General features: G+C 45.3%; 1 protein-coding gene across 1 annotated transcript in view; it reads left to right on the top strand.

Annotated features, from left to right (window-relative positions):
- The first annotated feature begins 15,116 nt into the window (after window positions 1-15,116).
- The window catches only part of slc2a11l (solute carrier family 2 member 11, like), a 17,794-nt gene continuing 12,444 nt past the window's right edge, over window positions 15,117-20,466 (top strand). The window contains exons 1-3 of the mRNA XM_063210362.1: window positions 15,117-15,168; window positions 15,625-15,723; window positions 19,197-19,357. Of these exons, the coding sequence (XP_063066432.1) occupies window positions 15,145-15,168; window positions 15,625-15,723; window positions 19,197-19,357 (284 nt within the window). The 5' untranslated portion in view covers window positions 15,117-15,144. The remainder of the gene's footprint in view (window positions 15,169-15,624; window positions 15,724-19,196; window positions 19,358-20,466) is intronic.

Genomic DNA, 20,466 nt, shown 5'->3' on the forward strand with positions numbered 1-20,466 from the left:
ACCCACCCAGCAGCTGTTGCTGCTGGACCAGGCTGTTGGTGAGGAGGAGGCAGCCTGGGGACAGGGTGGAAGAGGGCCCAGCGTGGAGGAGGAGCAGGATTGCTCAGTAATCCTAGAGCAGCATGTGGAGGAGACAGCACCTAAGGAGGGCAGTCAAAAACGAGAGGAGGAGTTCTGCTCTCCCCTGAGACGCCTCACTAAGACCTTCCGGAGGCTGCTGGGAAGGAGAGGGGGAAAGGTGGAGCCCCTGAACTTCTCAGCGACACAGAACATCGGGCAGCAGCACAGCCAGATGCAGAACGCACCCAGGAGGACAGCCCTGAGGAGGTGTGTATGTGTGTGTGTGTGTGTGGAGGAGGAGGAGATAAGGCAATACGTAATATGCCTTAAATATGCAAAACCTTCTTTTTAGAGTGAGTGATTGTACCTAGTCTCTTGTTTTTCCTGTTGTGTCTCTTGACATGCATACATACAGTACATGCATAAATACATACATACATAAATACAGTCCATGCATCCATACAGCCATACATACAAAAATATTTACATATATGTTTTTTTTCATAATCTTCTCCTTCCTACAGGATCCTCTCCTGTGTGTGCTGCTGCTGCAAATAAAGGAAGCAGGGAAGGGAAGGGAAGGGAAGGGGTGGGAAGGGAAGGGAGGGGAAGAGAAGAGAAGAGAAGAGAAGAGAAGAGAAGAGAAGAGAAGAGAAGAGAAGAGAAGAGAAGAGATGGGATGGGATGGGATGGGATGGGAAGGGGACTGTCTCCGGACATTCTTTGGACAGTCAGGGTGAGTGCGATGTGAAGTCTCTACAAAGAGTCTTGTCCACAACAAACTGGGCCAGAACGCAGGAACGTTCCTCAGACCCTTAGCCTTCCCAGTCGACCAAGTGCTGGATGCCCCCACGGACACGGCGGGAATCAAGGAGCCAGTGAAGACAGGCCCACCGTCGACAATGCGGGGGGAGGCGAGGCCTTGTGGGCAGGTGCATGAGAGCACAGGACAGGGCGTAAGAGGAAAACCCTTAGGCGGGTCCTGTTACACACCCTCTGGCAGCACCGCATGTTCTGGTGGGCTGAGGGAACCCCGGCGACGACCTCCTGCTCAAGAAACAGTGAGGGTTGGAAGCCGAACTGGCACTGGAAGGGGCGACATCCCAGTAGCCGAAGACTGCAGGGTGTTGTGGGCGTATTCTGCCCATGGCAGCCAGGAACTCCAGGATGCTGGGTTGTCCCTCGCCAGGATTCTCAGGGTGGTCTCCAGGTCTTGGTTGAGCCTCTCCGTCTGCCCATTCGAGTGGGGGTGGAAGACAAAGGAGAGGCTGGCCGTGGCGCCCAGGAATCTGCAGAACGCCCGCCACACCTGGGATGTGAACTGTGGCCCACTGTCTGAAACAATGTCTTGAGGAAGCCCAAAGACTCAGAAAACATGGGTAAAGATTAGTGATGCAGTTTCAAAAGCAGACGGTACTTTAGGCAAAGGAATAAATCAATAGGCCTTAGAGAACCTGTTGATGACTACAATAATGACAGTATTACCTTCGGAGTTTGGGAGGCCTGTAACAAAGACTGCAGACACATGGGACCAGGGACACCTCGGAATGAGCAGAGGATGAAGCTGACCATGAGGAGACTGGAGAGGATTTTGCTCTGAGTGCACACAGGGCAGGCCATCACGAAGGTCTTCACCTGCTTCTCCATGTTTGGCCACCAAAACCATCTATTGAGGAATTGAAAGGTCCTTCGGCCCCAGGGTGTGCGGTGAGATTGGATGAGTGGCCCCATCGGAGGACCTTTGCCCACACCTGACGTGGAACATAGAGAAGGCCAGGAGGACCAGTTCCAGGGTCCGGTTCTTGACGATGAGCCCTCCTCACATCTACCTCAACTCAGGAAATGGGCTGACTATGGTGACCTTCCTCTCCATGTCAAGGGTGGAGAACTGTCTTGACAGAGCATCTGGCTTGGTGTTTTTAGAACCTGAACGGTAGGAGAGAGTAAAGTTAAAGCGGGTGAAGAACATGGCCCACCGAGGTTGACGAGGGTTCCGCTGCTTATCTTTCTTGAGGTAGTCAAGGTTCTTGTGGTTGGTCCACACAAGAAAAGGATGCTGGCCTCCCTCCAGCCAGTGTCTCCACTACTCCAGAGCCATCTTCACCGCCAACAGCTCACGGTCACCTACATGATACAGGGATTCAGCAGGGCTAAGGCGACGTGAAAAGTATGCACAAGGGTGCAATTTGCCATTAGACCGCTGGGAGAGGACTGCCCCAACACCAACATTAGATGCATCTACCTCCACTATAAATGGCAATGATGGGTCAGGGAGTACCAGAATCGGTGCCAAAGAAAAACGAAACTTGAGGTTCTGGAAGGCTTCCTCAGCATCAGACGTCCAGAGAAAAGGTGCGCTGGTCTTCCTTGTTAGTGCTGAGATTGGGGACGCCACTGTACTGAAGTTACGAATGAACTTTCTGTAAAAGTTTGGGGAGGCGGGGCCTTGGGGGCAGGTGCATGAAGAGTGCACAGGACAGGGCGTAAGAGGGAAATATGGAAGGTGGGGTGAATCCTGAGGGACCAGGGCAACTTGAGACGATAGGTGATCGGGTTGATTCTACGCACCACCTTAAAAGGGCCAATAAAGTGAGGGGCCAATTTCCGGGACTCAAGATGCAGGGGAAGGTCTCTGGAGGACAGCCAAACCCTTTGGCCCGGGCGAAAATGCTGGGCTAGCCTCTGGCGAAGGTTGGCTTAGGTCTGGGTGGACCTGGAGCTGCGTAGCAGGGCTTGGTGGGTCCTGTTCCACACCCTCCGGCAGCGCCGCACGTACTGGTGGACTGAGGGAACCCCGGCGTCAACCTCCTGCTCAGGAAACAGTCGAAGCCGAACTGGCACTGGAAGTTTGTAAAAGTTTGCAAAACCAAGGAATTGCTGGACTTCTTTGATGGACCTTGATCATACAGCCTTAATCTTGTTTGGGTCCATCTGGATCTCTCCTTGCCCCAGTATGAATCCAAGGAAAGAGGATTCAGCAATGTGGAATTCACTCTTGGGTGCCTTTACATAGAGGTGGTTCTTCAACAGCCTTTGGAGAACGCTTTGCACATGCTTGGGGTGTTCTTGCAATGATTTTGAAAAAATCAAAATGTTGTCCAGGGAAACACAAAACGATCATGTCCCTGAGTACATTGTTTATGAGGGCCTGGAAAACAGCTGGCGCATTGGTTAGTCCAAATGGCATGCCCTGGTACTCATAATGTCCGTTTTCCATTCATTCCCTTGTCCAATGCAAATCAGGTGGTAGACATTTCGCCAATCCAGTTTTGTGAAAACAGTGGCACCTTGGAGCAGATCGTAGGCAGTAGACATCAATGGGGAGCGGATAACGGTTACGGATGGTGATTTTGTTCAGGCCCCGGTAATCAATTCAGTGTCGTAGCCTGCCATCCTTCTTGCCAACAAAAAAGAATCCTGCTCCAGCAAGTGAAGTGGATGGCCAGATGAGTCCAGAGGCCAGGGCACCTGTGATGTACTCCTCCATAGCCTTGTGCTCTGGAAGAGACAGGGAAAAGATTCGACTACGAAGAGGAGTTGAGCCTGGAAGATGGTCCATGGTCTTAACACCACGATGTTGGCCCCCTTCGGAGTGATGCCGAACTCAGTCTCCGGGAGAGACAGATACCTGACCTGGAGACAGGCTACCCCTATGGTGGAGATAGGGGAGTGGCCATAGTCTGACAGGGGTTTGCCACTTTTCCCAGGTGTAGGTGGGGGTTGTAGAGTTAGGGTAGCCATCCTTGTTTGCCAAATAATGTCTTCTGCATAACCTAAATAAAGAGCACTGTATGTTCCATATGCCACGCTGTTTATTGTATTACCTTTTTACTACATGACACTTAACAGCAACTGCCATCACATGACAGACTCATAATACAGCAAATGCTGCTCTCAACCAATACTGTTATTAAAAGGCACAGTAGCAGTAGGGCCTACTCAGTAACAGTGCTGAAATATAATGTATAATCATAGTGCAAGCATATGAATGGGCAATAGACAAAGTGTGAATCCAATATAATGCAAATATAACTACACACACACAAACACACACACAAACACACACACACAAACACACACACACATACAGTGCAGATGGGGTCGCTGGCGGGCCTATTCACTATCTGCTGAAAATACTCAACTACATCATAACATTGGTATGGCGTTACCGAGAGCCTTAAGTAACAGATTAAGACACAGCCATTACAATTTTGGTGACAGTAAGGTTATAACATGGGCTCTTCGCTAAGGGGTTAATAATAATGTATGTAAGTCATTAACAATAATATCACAGAGTCATTGTGAAAACACATGTTCAAACAAATAAGCCAACTGTAACACAGCAACAGCTGACAAGAGTAGAGAGCATTTCAAAACTTTTAAATACAAATTCAAAAAACATTTTAAAAATGCGTGTGTAGCATGACCAGGTGAGCTAACAAAAATGTTTAATTAATGAACCGACTACGCCACCAGAGGGCGCTAGAGTCCCTCTGGAAATTGAATTGTACACTAGTGCATCAAAGCACACAGGTCCGTAAGGAACGACAGAGACAGGATTACGGGGAACAATTACTTTCTTCTTTTTAATACTTCAGGAGGTATAAAATATAGAGATGCACCGGATCCTGATTTTTAGGATCCTGCCGGATACCGGATCCACTGCGTAGGATCCTGCCGGATCCGGAACCGGATAATGGATCCTACGAAAGGGTTGAAACACATAGCCTACTCGCACACGTGGGCCATTTTTATCACGTTGGCTCCAACTATTTTGACTGAAAAGCCTCGGCTACCGGATCCTGGATCCTGGAACCGGATCCGGATCCTGTGAAAAACTCTATTATCCTGCCGGATCCGGAACCGGATCTTGGATCCAGTGCATCTCTAATAAAATACAATATTTAAGATCACAAACTAAACAAAAAGTACATTGGCGTGAGACAGGTAACCACACAATAATGAGTTGGCTTAGGTTTCCCCTATTGAGTAGCTTCAGTACAAGTTAACACGATGTAACACACAATTAGCACAGCAAGCACATCTAGTTGAATATAAGCATGCATGGAGGGAAATCATTAACACAGCACACGAAGTTACACTCGGCATAAGGCCTGAGCACTGCACGTGAGAAGCTACAGTAGGGTGGTCCTGCTGACCCAATTACAGGTGTGTGGTGCACCCGACACGGTCAACACACAATACACCAATACAATAGGAAACAAAACAGAAATCAAACATAAATTAATCAAACAAAAGAAAGAGAGAGGACCCACACATCACATTCACACACACTCCACTGAGTGTCAGCGCGCAACCACGCGCGTCACCAAACACTCTCTACACGAGAGTTCCAAGCGCGCACCGCACGTCACTTAACACACTTTCCACACGCACACACTCGTCTACAATAATAGTCGGGAGAACAAAAACAGCAGCGCGTCACGGGCCGTTGGCCCTACATATGACGATCACAGGCTACCTGCAGACAGAAGACATCAGGGAAAAGTATGACTAGACAGCATATTTACAGTGCCATGAGAAAGTTTGGGCCCCCTTTTGGAAAATCATTTCATCGGTTTATTTCTCGTTGAGCTTATAAAGTAGCAACTTCCTTTTAACAAATGTTAATCTGTAGGGAAAGAGAAACATTTCAGCAGTGGAAGAATTTTCATAGGTGTTATAGAAAGAATTTTATGTGGTTTTAAACAAAAATAGGCGTGTGCATAAATATGGGCACCCCAAAGAAGGTATACCATTAATATGAAGTAGAGCTCACCTTTGCAGCACAAACTGGTTTTAATGACTTTGGAATCCCTTCAGTCACCAAGACAGACATGATTGGTCATTAAAATGTTATTTATCATACAAAGTAGCAGCTGAGGCTTGTCCTAAGTTCTGTCTTGGAGAGTGGAATATGGTGGGCTCTGAACAAACTGCAGTTTGTTGAAAAATAGTTAAAAGGGCATGGCTAAAGGATGGTAAGAATGGTAACAGGCACACTATAGAACACCTCCATAGAATTACAAGACCATTGCTGCTGATAGTGCAGCCTTAGACATGGGTCCTTCCAAGTGTACTTTTCACAAGGCAAAAGCTCATTGGATAGGTGATGCAAAAAAGGCTTTCCTGTGTATCCATCAAAAATAAGTCGTTAAACTTATGCAGAGAGCTTATCTGGACAAGCTAAAAGCATTTTGGGAAATCATAGTGTGGTCAGATGAGACTGAGCTAGAGTTATTTGACTTTAACAATGGGAGGTGGACATGGCAAAAAATGCACCCATAAATTCTATGACCTCTTGTCTAAAACACACCCTACTATAGATCTGCGTAGATAGTATACACACTGTAAAACTTATTACAGTTAAGGGCCTCACTAATTCCTTTCAAATAGCATATTTTTCAATAGAATGTTCAAGTGTCAGTCACAAAATTAGATCTGAGCAGAGTTTGGACTTTCCAGCAGGACCATGTTTGCACTGCGCTGATTCAAATTCAACAATTAGTTAATGCAAAACAACAAGTACAATGTCTTGAAATGGTCATACAAATCTTGAGATATCACCATCATTAAAAAATAATGAATTTATTTGAACCAGGATGTCTAAAGAAGACAGATGAGTAACCTGACTGAATTAGAGGGGTTCTGGGGGTCGTTTCTCGACAGTGCCTTTGCTAACGACGTTAGCCATTTTGTTCGTTCTTAAGACCAACGTTGTAACCAAGGTCTTAAGTCGCTCGTAAGACAGTCTTCCGGCTTGGTCTTGAGTCGTTCTTAAGTTGTTCTTAAGTTGTTCTTAAGTTGTTCTTAAGTTGTTCTTAAGTTGGTCTTGCTCCTGACATTTCAGCGTCTTGGGGCAGGTTCAGGCAGAGTTCAAGTGACAGTGATTGATTACTGCCACCAAGTGCACAAGCGTCTAACTTTTACCACACAAAATGTACAATGATTAGACAATTTTAAATATATTTGGTTGGGTATGCCGTCTTCCTGCCAGCAAGTCCTTACGTCCAACGTAGGCCACAAGAAAAATAATTGCCTTGAAAAAAAATAATTGCATTGTGCCTGAAGATGTGCAGGAAGATTGAAAGGTGCGTCAAACACAGTAGGCTACACATGACATCTTTATGAAAGTCGTTAAATACCTGTGAAGACAATCATGCCCCCAAAATCCACCCAATAACCAAATGTCGCTGTACATATCACTGCACAATAACATCGCGCCAAATAACTTCGCAATGGCGTCAGCCACACGGTCCACTGTCACTGCGCACCAGGGAGAGGAGGCAGAGAGTTGCGAATATGCCCGAATTGCGCGCGCGCCAGCCTGGATGCACACACACACACACACACACACACTGTGTGTGTGTGTGTGTGTGTGTGTGTGTGTGTGTGTGAGAGAGAGAGAGAGAGAGAGAGAGAGAGAGAGAGAGAGAGAGAGAGAGAGAGAGAGAGAGAGAGAGAGAGAGAGAGAGAGAGAGAGAGAGAGAGATGAGTGGAAGTGGATATACTGGATATACTGTTGTGCAGATAAGGCACCTGCGCTTAATTTAAAATTCAGCCGAAATGGATATGCTATCAGTTACCACCAGCAAGTGAGAATTAGGATAGTATACATGCCATCACGCTTTCACCGGCCATTTCTGTGTAGTTATTTGGAGTGATTATGCTACAGTGATATGTAGACCGACATTTGGTTATTGGGGATGGATTTCGGTGACATGATTGCGTTGACAAGTATTTAACGACTTTCATGGAGATGTCATATTGTGTACTGTGTTTGACGGACCCTCCGTGCATCATCCCTTCCTGCACATCTTTACGCGTAAAGGTCATAATGGCAATTGTTTTTCTTGTAGCCTATTTTGCGCGTAAGGGCGTGCAGGCAGGAAGACGACATAAGCAACCAAATATAGATTTTAGAATGATCGATTCCTTTCAGTTATCATTTCAAACATCATTGAACTGTCCACTCTGCGTGGGGAAGGACCTCGCTGTTGTCTCGCACTTAGAGTAGAGTTCTTCTACATGCGTTCGGGTGTTGGCAGTGTCAGAGGCCAGCCCGAAGGCATCCCTTTGGGTTTACAGAGTTTAAGCTTAAAAATAGCCTACATCTGATCAACTACAGTAAGACTGAGCTTTCTCCAGCAAGCGCCTTGAGTCACTTCAAGTTAGAGATATGGGTAACAACGGTTAGACATATATTTGACCCAAAGACAGCGCGACAAGTGTGTGTGTGTGTGTGTGTGTGTGTGTGTATGTGTGTGTGTGCGCGCGCGCGTGTGTGTGTCCATATTCTCAACCCTCTGCCCCCCGCAGAGTAACCAGGTGGCCGCGTAAAGTAGGCTAAATGTGCAAAGTAAAATGATCCCAATGTGATCTCGCATACCTTTCAGAGTAAGCTATCCTCCCATTATTTCATAAAGCTGCATTTTTTCCCAGGGTTGCGATGGGTTGGAGTTCGTGTAGCGTAGTCTATAGACAACAATGACATAGTAGAAATGTTCACAATGTGTGCGCAATCCGACCACGTTGTGCGCGCGTGGGTATTTGTTTCCCACTGCGACAACATATTGTGAAAATTAGAACTGAAGCGGACTCAGAGGAGAATATTATGGATGTTAGAGATTTAAAAGTCCATGCATACATTTATCCCTTCGGGTCTAGAATCATTGCTATTACCCTCCGGCAAGGCATGACAACCACTCATCCACCAACCACCGGTTTCTGAGAGAAGTAGCCTACTGAAGACTTATAGTAAATTGATTTAGCAAAACCGGAATAAAATATAAGACATTGTGACATGTAATGCATTATTTGGTTTATGCTGTCGAAGAGGGATGGTTTTGAGGGCACGGTTGTGTTGACAAAGATTTGTGGACTTTGATAGCGTTGTAATTATTGTATCTGACAGCCACGTGAATCATGACGCCGTCACTACTTTGTTTGCGACCAATGCAGCCGAGCTGAGGCGAGACACTCCAAGCATTTCCGAAGACTTCCTCGTCTGAGAACGTACGTACGTACGTCCAAAGGTTGGTCGCGACTTCGGTCGGTCTTGCGTCTAAAGACCAACTTAAGATCAACTCAAGAGCAACTTAAGATCAACTCAAGAGCAACTTACGACCAACTCAAGACCGACTTAAGACGGTTAGCAAAGGCAAGAATCGAGAAACGGACTCCTGGATAGAATAATTGGCAACTGTTCAGTAGCACCAGGCAGTTGGAACTTGTCTTCTTGTATAGCAAGTATCCAAAGGCCATTAGATCAGCAAAGGTGAGCTCTACTTCATATTAATGGTATACCTTCTTTGGGGTGCCCATATTTATGCACACGCATATTTTTGTTTAAATCCACATGCAACTCTTTCTATAACACCTATGAAAATTCTTCCACTGCTGAAATGTTTCTCTTTCCCTACAGTTTAACATATTTTAAAAGGAAGTTGCTATTTTAAAAGCTCAACGAGATATAAACCGATGCAATGATTTTCCAAAAGGGTGCCCAAACTTTCCAATGGCACTGTATTAATGAGCCCAATTAAGAAGGCAAGTGGTGGAGAGTCCAACATACCGAATGGGCGAGGCACATCGCCTACGCAGACAGCAGCAAGGGCAACGGTGGTTAAATGGACAGGCTAGGTAAACATGCCTAGAACGAGATGAATGCAGCTGTAACGGAGGCTAACTAGCACAGAGTTGGCGTAGAACGTTGGTAAAACCTCCCTCCGATAGCCTCATACAGTCTCGTGCCGTTGGGCCGAGAGACTAGTCTCTTGGCCCAGCGGTATCGTACTGTGTCTTCCATTGCCGGACCGTTGTAGTTGACGAGGTCGCACGTTCGATCCCCGAGGGGGGTGAACAGGTGCAAGATGAGCTCCGTCACAGTGGTGCCGTGACCCGGATGGGAGTGAGGTTTAAGGGGGAGAGTGTAACGGAGGCTAACTAGCATAGAGTTGGCGTGGAACGTTGGTAAACCTCCCTCCGATAGCCTCATACAGTCTCGTGCCGTTGGGCCGAGAGACTAGTCTCTTGGCCCAGCGGTATCGTACTGTGTCTCCCATTGCCGAACCGTTGTAGTTGACGAGGTCGCACGCTCGATCCCCGAGGGGGGTGAACAGGTGCAAGATGACTTCCGTCACAGTGGTGCCGCTGACCCGGGATGGGAGTGAGGTTTAAGGGGGAGAGTGTAACGGAGGCTAACTAGCACAGAGTTGGCGTAGAACGTTGGTAAAACCTCCCTCCGATAGCCTCATACAGTCGCGTGCCGTTGGGCCGAGAGACTAGTCTCTTGGCCCAGCGGTATCGTACTGTGTCTTCCATTGCCGGACCGTTGTAGTTGACGAGGTCGCACGTTCGATCCCCGAGGGGGGTGAACAGGTGCAAGATGAGCTCCGTCACACAGCGAATGAGAGGAATGTTACGATTAAAATAGTAATCAGTCGTAGGGAAAACTGGGACATACCAGGAGGTTGAGCCGATGCCCACGCCAGCAGCTGGGACCCAAGAAGCGATTACACTCTTGGTCAAAAGACGCACCGCAGGACTAGACAACCCCACGCGGGCCTCCACATCCCTGTGGAATACAGATGCCTACGGACGCGGGCTCTCCCAGTGACAACCGAACAAAGAGCCAGATGATGACCGACCAGCCGACGCCAAGATGAAGCAGGTGTAGCGTTTTTAAAAGAAACTAAAACCATAGCAATTGGTGCTCTTCACTCACATGACACACCGCACCACAGCCGATTGCCGCTGTGGCTTAAAGGCACACGCACCAATATGCTACATGTGCAGGCAAGGTTTTCCATTTAAAAATTTGAACCTGCAATTCTTCTTTTCCACTTCAAGCAATGGTTCCCTCCATAGGATTATTAAAGGGTTAATGTTTGGAGACTGTCTAGGCCACTTCATAATGGCTTAACGGGCTTCATCTTGAGCCACTCCTTTATTGCTTTGTGTCACAGGTAGGGGGCGCGCACGTTTTCTGACGGCGCCCCCATTTACAGTGCCATGAGAAAGTTTGGGCACCCTTTTGGAAAATCATTTCATCGGTTTATTTCTCGTTGAGCTTGTAAAGTAGCAACTTCCTTTTAACATGTGTTAATCTGTAGGGAAAGAGAAACATTTCAGCAGTGGAAGAATTTTCATAGGTGTTATAGAAAGAATTTTATGTGGTTTTAAACAAAAATAGGCGTGTGCATAAATATGGGCACCCCAAAGAAGGTATACCATTAATATGAAGTAGAGCTCACCTTTGCAGCACAAACTGGTTTTAATGACTTTGGAATCCCTTCAGTCACCAAGACAGACATGATTGGTCATTAAAATGTTATTTATCATACAAAGTAGCAGCTGAGGCTTGTCCTAAGTTCTGTCTTGGAGAGTGGAATATGGTGGGCTCTGAACAAACTGCAGTTTGTTGAAAAATAGTTAAAAGGGCATGGCTAAAGGATGGTAAGAATGGTAACAGGCACACTACAGAACACCTCCATAGAATTACAAGACCATAGCTGCTGATAGTGCAGACTTAGACATGGGTCCTTCCACGTGTACTTTTCACAAGGCAAAAGCTCATTGGATAGGTGATGCAAAAAAGGCTTTCCTGTGTATCCATCAAAAATAAGTCGTTAAACTTATGCAGAGAGCTTATCTGGACAAGCTAAAAGCATTTTGGGAAATCATAGTGTGGTCAGATGAGACTGAGCTAGAGTTATTTGACTTTAACAATGGGAGGTGGACATGGCAAAAAATGCACCCATAAATTCTATGACCTCTGGTCTAAAACACACCCTACTATAGGTCTGCGTGGATAGTATACACACTGTAAAACTTATTACAGTTAAGGGCCTCACTAATTCCTTTCAAATAGCATATTTTTCGAAAGAATGTTCAGTCACAAAATTAGATCTGAGCAGAGTTTGGACTTTCCAGCAGGACCGTGTTTGCACTGCGCTGATTCAAATTCAACAATGAGTTAATGCAAAACAACAAGTACAATGTCTTGAAATGGTCATACCAATCTTGAGATATCACCATCATTAAAAAAATAATGAATTTATTTGAACCAGGATGTCTAAAGAAGACAGATGAGTAACCTGACTGAATTAGAGGGGTTCTGGATAGAATAATTGGTAACTATTCAGTAGCACCAGGCAGTTGGAACTTGTCTTCTTGTATAGCAAGTATCCAAAGGCCATTAGATCAGCAAAGGTGAGCTCTACTTCATATTAACGGTATACCTTCTTTTGGGTGCCCATATTTATGCACACGCATATTTTTGTTTAAATCCACATGCAACTCTTTCTATAACACCTATGAAAAATCCTCCACTGCTGAAATGTTTCTCTTTCCCTACAGTTTAACATATGTTAAAAGGAAGTTGCTATTTTAAAAGCTCAACGAGATATAAACCGATGCAATGATTTTCCAAAAGGGTGCCCAAACTTTCTCATGGCACTGTATGGCGCCACCACTACCCTGAGGAGTAACTGCACACCCACAAACAAGCCAGGACACCAGTTTCACATTTTAGTCCAATATTTATTCAAGTCCTTCAATCTAAACGTTCTAGCCCAGAGGCAGCGCGGGCAGGCCCACAGTAGTACCAGTTCGAATGTCCAGAGTCCCAAGTGTCCAATGTCCAGTTGTGGGCCCACCGCCGCACCAGGGTGCCGTCTCGAGACTAGAGGAAGGAGGCTGACACGTCCGTGGAATGCTGGAGAGACAAATGAGATGGCAGCTAAGATTCGATTGTCCCCACAGTGAAATCTTTGGCACTGCTACTGGTCATGTTCTTAATAAATATAAGATATTCTCAAGAGTTGATTGTGGCCTTGCGATGCATGCGAGGCAAGACGTTAAATTGCAGATAGAAGTTTTATTCAAACCACAATTCAAAGGTCGTTTTGCCATTTGCAATCGGGATGTTGAATGGGGGAAAGTCCTCCAAAAGCTGCACTCTCCGTAGCATGTTTCATGTCCCCTTATCACCTCAAGTAAACTAAAACTCTTCATAAAAATAAACTTAAGAATGTACAATGTGTAGAATGTGACCAGAATGGGTACTGCAACTATACAGCTCATTGAAACTATGCTGCCTATTACCAAATTTGATCTTTCCATGAATATTTTCTAAATGATAAACCAATATTTATGAGTATAACTTAAGTACAGTAGGTTTTTCAGCCAAAAATCTCTTTCTAAATGCAAAATGGCGGACCATGGAGAAGATCCTCCTTTTCATGTATGAAAAGTGCAATTTTCCCAGTCATAAATACTTACAATTTGGTGTTGGTGGTAAGTATTCATGTAAAAGGTAACATTTGTGACTGGGCAGCATGAATTCTGGAAATAGACTTCAAAAAATATTACACTGTGCACCTTTAATAGCATTCTAGTTAGAGGCAGTCATCAGATCTGAATGTAGAAGTAGTAGAGTAGTAGAGTAACTTTATCAATCCCCAGGGGGAAATATATATACACAATATATACACAATACTGTATATAACAAATATATATACACATAAATACACAAATAAACGAATGCCCACATGGACATTTCAAGACACAAATAACACAGGAATAGTCAGGGAGGGGAAAAAAAAGTAAAGATAAAGAATGTGAAAAATGGTTGTTACCAGTGGCAGAGGTGAGGGGCTGGAGCGGGGGGTAGAGGCAGTAGGGGTTGGTGGGCCTGCTGTGTCCATCAGTGGGGGTGCTATGGCAGAGTTGTAGATGGTGGGAGTGGAGACCATAGGCAGAGCTGGGGGAAGGGTGGATGGCAGTGTCCATGTATTTGACACAGGGTGGAGTGTCGCTGTGAATGGGGGGTTCAGAGTGGGGGAGATCGGAGCCGGCTGAAAAGTGATCTTCAGGGTCGTTCCCAGAGCCGTTGTCAAGTGTGGGGGGTGAGGGAGCTTGAGAGGTGACAAGAGAATGGTCTCCCCCTGTGCCCAAGTGCCCAAATGTTATGGCCACATCAGTGCGTGCGTGCGTGCGTGCGTGCGTGCGTGCGTGCGTGCGTGCGTGCGTGCGTGCGTGCGTGCGTGCGTGCGTGCGTGCGTGTGTCTAAAGGCAATCATTTTTCAAAAAGCCTGCCGCCGCCTGTCTTGTCTTTTGGTCATCCAGTGTGTGCTTAGTCATGGATGTCATGGAGGTCTGTTTTGCAGGCCTGTTTCGCCAAATCATGAATAGCATGAATGTTTTACTTCCGTTGGCACTAAGTGACTGCTGTGCAGTGTGCAAAGGTTATGACTTGTCCCAATCATGTGCAATTTAAAGAAAATAATAAAACCACGCCTTCAGAGATGCAACGGAGGTGTTGTTTTATCAAAAAATCCTTGCACATGATTAGGGAAAGACTATAATAGCTCTAACCTTCCAACGTTCCCTATGGTACTAGAAAAATATATACAATAGACGAATGCAACCCCCCCAATGGCAACTAAGAATCCCCTCTCTCTGCATTATCCTTGTCAACGGCCCCCAAAGTTTCCCTTTAGAGAGCACATACAGGACGTACTGTAGAGGGCATGCTGAGAAACACTTGTGGAGACAGCCCAAGATGAGGAGATGGGGGCAGTGTTGCCAGATTGGGCTGTTTCCCGCCCAATTGGGCTGCTTAGGATGGCCTTGTGCGGGAAAAAATGGCATTTAGCAGAAAAACCCGCCCAATTTTTGTCATAGAAATCAATAGAATTGGGCGGGATTTTGTGGGTTTTGTGGGTTTTGAGCAATTTTTGGGCTGGAAATCATCAGCGTCATCTGGCAACCCTGGATGGGGGAGGGCCAGTGGACTGCAGCTCTTGAAGACACTACACACAGTGAATGGCTGTCTGTGACAGGACTCCAAATTAGATAATTGTATCATGTCAGGGAGGACAGCCGGTCACCTTGGAATGGGTGTTTGTTGATGTTATATTTGCATTTGCACTTCTGCCTGATTTGAATGGAGAAGCAGTTACTCTTCACCCTCCGGGTTAGATATTTGGACTTGGGCTCTGTAGGGATGTGTAGCTAACAGACTAGAGAGAGACAGAGGCAAGAGAGTGGGATTGGAGGGACCAGCAGCCGGCCATCAGCATGGCCTCTGCCCTCAAACAGCTGGTAAGTGGCCATTTCTCCATTTCCGTTTCTCTTTTGCATGCAGCTGTTGCATAGCATGTGGCATGGCTGTCAAAAGACTCAAAAACGTGCCTTAATGAGAGAAGACAGCTTTCATTAGGGGTGGTGTAGAGAAAGTGAGAGAGATAAGGAGGGAGTTCATAGGAAAGATGCAAAAAGCAAAAAAAAGTATATTCTGTGTAGATGACCAATTGCACTTTATGTCTGTCCTGTGTTATCTGTTGTTGTTTATACTGTAGGCCTATGTGTTTATGTTGCCTTGCTGCACTTTTAATCGCCCCTTTTGGGGACAATAGAGTTGAAAGTTGTTGAAAATGAAAAGCCCAAACATAGCCCACAAAATGTTCACTTATGAACATATCTATAAATAGGTCTTGACTGAACAGGGCCTTAGTCTGTGTCTGACAGTTGGCTTTGTGTTGTGTGTTGACTCGGCAGCGGCAGAGTCCTCTCCTCGCCGCAGCTATTTTCATCACCGGCATCGGCGGCACTTTCCAGTACGGCTTCCAAATATCCGTGCTCAACTCCCCGTCCACTGTAAGTTTGCAAGTTGGGAATTTTGTGAAGGTACAGTGATGAGTAGCCTACAATTGATTCCTTAGTTACAATCAAGTGACACATATTCCAAACAACATTGTTTCACCTGTCCAATTCAAGCAGGTGATTATGAAACCAGCTGGCTGAATTGGACTGTTAAACTAAGTTGTTTAGGAATATGTGACCAGCAGCCACAGATTGTAACAAATGAATCAATTTTGTCTATCACTGGAACTGAGTGAGAGAAAGTGAAATGTCCCTTGTCTTGTAGCTATGGTGAAGGTACAGTGGGCTGTTTGGGGGGGTGCCTTTTAATTTAGCAGGAAGCCTGGCATAGGTTTGGGCATCAGACTTGTGAGACTGGGGGGATTGAAGCATAAATGCAATTCTGTTGTGGGCACTGTGTGGTGTGGAGGGGTGTGTCACAATGACAATGGGAGTTTCCCAGGTGGGCTTTCAAACTGGGAGGAGGAAATAATAATGTAAGGTATATGCGGGCCAATTTGAAATGATCTCTGTGGGCAAGATAAAATAACGCCCGGACCTGAATTTGACATCCCAGCCGTATGGGGAGGAGTGACGTGGGAGAAGAAAGCTGCGGTGTGGGGTGGGTTGGTAAAAGATGCATAGGGGCCCTTTCAGATGACTTTGTCCTGGGCCCGGCAAAAATTGTCCGCGGCGGCCCTCTATACCAGGGGGTCAGGATTTGGCTGGTTAGCTTCACCGATTAGCAAGGCACTTCCTCGTCGCTTTTCACCAATTCACATCATACCCGGGACCACTCCGCTCATGATGATTGGTGGGTGCACAGCACATGCACAACTTTAGTGTTGGGCACACAGACCTATATAGGTCTGTGGTTGGGCACCTTATAATACCTCCATGCATCCAATGCCTGTCTTCCAAATAGCTTTCTGGCCAACCTTACGTCAGTCAGTAACGTGGCACGTAATTGCCTGAGTAAACTGGTCCCGGAAATGAGCTCCATGGAACAATTTTGCAAGCTGAAAAATTCGTTCAATTTTGGCCCAATTCACTAGCCTAGCATTTCCCATTGAAATGACTGGGGGCGGGACTTATTCACTCTCCAGGTCTTATACTGTACCTGTACCTCCATGCTCTTTACAATAGGCTGGTTTGGGTGGTGGTTTCTTAGCTTGAGCACCCAGTTGTCTAATCATTACATCAGGGGTGCCCAACCAGTCGATCGCGAGCTACCAGTCGATCTCGAGGGGAGTGGCAGTCGATCGCGAGACATGTAATGTGACGGGGAAAATATTAGGTGCATTCGAGATGTGTCAACGCATGTATGCGCATTTAGACAGCAATGCACCCTGGATGGAAAATGCTGCATGACGGTTAGATTTCCTGACAAACTTCGAAATTTCGTCGACGTTGCGTTGACGAGGTGACATGTGGAGCTGAAGTGGGGACCTGCGCAAACTTGTGTAGAGGTGTGAGACAAGACCCATATACACAGGTGAGTGAGTTGTTGACCAACCAGTTGATGGGCGTGTGACCTCGGAGGCAGTCCACAGACGAGCATTGAAGGGGATAAGCAACTGCAGAGGTTGCAAGATCTGTCTGCAGCCGCATTCATCCCGCGATAGTTTTACACCATGTGACATGTCACCTCGTCAACGCAACGTCGACGAAATTTCGAAGTTTGACAGGAAATCTAACCGTCATGCAGCATTTTCATCCAGGGTGCATTGCTGTCTAAATGCGCATTCATGCGTTGATGACAACTCGATCGCACCTAGTAACAGAACATGTGCGCAACGATGCGTTATGACGCGGCGATGTGCGAGAATCTTCGTCCAAATCGCTAGTCGCATGCATCATCGCTAACTGCGTTTACATCGCGTGCCGCGTGTAAGGGAAATGTGCTGTTTATTGCTCCAGTTGTGGACAAAACGATTGGCCAAACTCACAATAGAAAGCCTTTGCTGTGCTACTGTCCCAGAGAGCTGAAAAAAAACCTTCATAGAAGAAGTCCAATGAGTCTCTCTCTCTCTCTCTCTCTCTCTCTCTCTCTCTCTCTCTCTCTCTCTCTCTCATAGTAAAGTGAACTTAACTAGCCTACTATTTACTCATAACAAATGGTGAATTTCTGATCCCTTTTTAATTTGTACCACTGAAGGCATGATGCTTCATCATATTTTAGAAATAGGGCCTTTGTGCCTACATATGTATTTTATATAACAAATGTTTATCATTTTGAAATTGTTTCAGTTGTTTATGACTTGTGTATGACTGAAATGATCTCTGCATACATAAACATAGGCTATTCAACACACTTTAAAAATACACTGAAAAGATACGGCTATAGTGGCCTACTAAAAACATTTTGTTCATAATAATGGTGATTTAGAAATGGTGATCTTAAATTTTCACACCGACATCCTTAAATTTGACTTGGTAGATCACGGCAGACCATCAACTTCAAAAGTAGATCTTGGTTAAAAAAAGGTTGGGCACCCCTGCATTACATGATGACCCAAGAGAGACGGCTAGATGTTAAACCATATAGGGCAGGGGTGTCAAACTTAAAATTCACAGTGGGCTAAGTCTAAATCTGGGACGAAGTCCCTCAATATTTATACAAGAATACTCTGAAATTGTCCATACAGTACACATGCTAGGCAAATAGCATTCCCATCATACTGTATGTACTAAATACTATTGTATACTTCTATGTGTTAGTATGTGCTGTTACACTAGTCTGGACCTACTCATAATTCTTGTTATGCACAAAATGTTGGCTTCAAGTGAGTCATAATTTTTACATATTTATACTTTATGTGGGCCAACTACACATTTGAAATGATCTTGTGGGCCAAATAAAATGGCTCTGCGGGCCAAATTTGGCCCCTGGATATAGGCTACCAAACTCTTGTTGTGAGGGGTGTCAAACATAAGGCCTGGGGGCATAGGCGTACACATATAGGGATGAAGTGGTGGTACTGTACAAAAATGCCCTTTTTGAAAGTTATTTTTGTTAATGTTTTTTATCACAATGTAGTCCTTGTTGACATGATAATCTACAAATGCTTCACGATCAAAGGCATATTAAAATAACAGCCAGGAGTTCCACTTGCCACCAACTAGCAAGGTGATTCTAATTGCTATTTGCGCTACCTGCAATATTGCGATGTTTCACAATTACGTTATTGGTCCGGATAGCCCACTTGGGATCATATTGGCTGTATGTGGTCACCAGGGGTGATAGTAGTTTTCATGTCTTACCGGTGCTAACCACCCACCAAAAAAACAATAAAGTGGAGAAGACCAACATAATCCATTAGTGAGTGTGTGTTTGGCTGGTACCGTAAGATTATCATCTGCTAGCCCTTTTTGCTGGTGGGGGAAAAGGCCATTTATGAACCTGTTTGTAGTCATATTATATGCCATGTATGATATAATCATGTCTGTTCCACCTCACCTGGGCACCTGTGCATGTTGTTGCTCAGTACATTAAGGAGCTGATCAACGTCACCTGTACCGAGCGGTACGGCCTCAACCTGCCGCCATGGCAACTGTCAATCATCTGGTCCTTTGTGGTGTCCATCTTCTGTGTCGGTGGCCTGATGGGCGCTCTCGGAGCCGGGAGACTGGTGGACAAGTACGGCAGGTATGTAACCCAAAGCTAATGTCTACACAATGACATACAGGGGTTGGACAAAATAACTGAGATACCTGTCATTTTAGTGTAATTTAGTTCCTCTTGCTTCCACAGTTAATCCTGTTGGATGTGGTTCTTGGTGGTATGCAGACATTACCTTGGATACTGTGGCTCTTGATACATCACAAAGACTTACTGTCTCGATCAAAGATGCAACAGTTACACACGTACCAAGAATTTCTCCTTTTTGAACTCTGGCATGTCACCCATAATGCTGTGTGCATTGCAAAATTTTTAGCAAAACTGCCGTTCATGAAGATTGGCTGGTCCACTTGAGCCATGAAACTTCCCACACTAAAATGACAGGTGTCTTAGTTATTTTGTCCAACCAGTAACCCGCAGTTAAAATCATAAGTAACAACTAATGTCTATAATGATGTAAGTAACCTGTAGCTAATGTTTACAATTGGGAGGTGAATTAATCTACTGAAAACATTAATCGATTAAAAAAAGTTAATCACCAACTCACAGTGGCAGATATGTGTGTTTTTATGCAGCCTTAATGGACATTGAGTAGTGTTTAATTGTACAGTATGGGGAATTGTATGCTGGAAGGTTCCATCTGAATTTAAGTGAAGACAGAAGAAAAAACTTCAGGTCTATTAGAAATGAGAATTCCCCAAAATGACTATCCCATAGCATCCCATACTTACCTGGCCAACAGCACACCATAACATTTGCTTAAAGGTACACTGTGCAGGAAATGGTCAAAAAAGGTACTGCAACTATACTGTTCATTGAAACTGGGTTGCCTATTGCCAAATTTGACCTTTTCATGAAAGTTTACCAAGTAAAAAAAACAATATTTTCTTGTATGGCCCAAGTACAGTCATTTTTGCAGCTAAAAATAGCTATTTCTGGAAATTCAAAATGGCAGACCATGGAGAAGACCCCCCTTTTCATGTATGAAAAGTGCAATATTTCCAGTCATAGTGAATACTTTGAATTTGATGGTGGTGGTAAGTATTCATGAAAAAGGTAACATGGGTAATGAGTAGCATGGATTCTGGAAATGAACAACTACAAATCTTACATAGTGTACCTTTTGCTTAAGGAGT

This window comes from Engraulis encrasicolus, chromosome 11, assembly GCF_034702125.1.
Source record: "Engraulis encrasicolus isolate BLACKSEA-1 chromosome 11, IST_EnEncr_1.0, whole genome shotgun sequence".
In the NCBI taxonomy this organism is placed as follows: domain Eukaryota; kingdom Metazoa; phylum Chordata; class Actinopteri; order Clupeiformes; family Engraulidae; genus Engraulis; species Engraulis encrasicolus.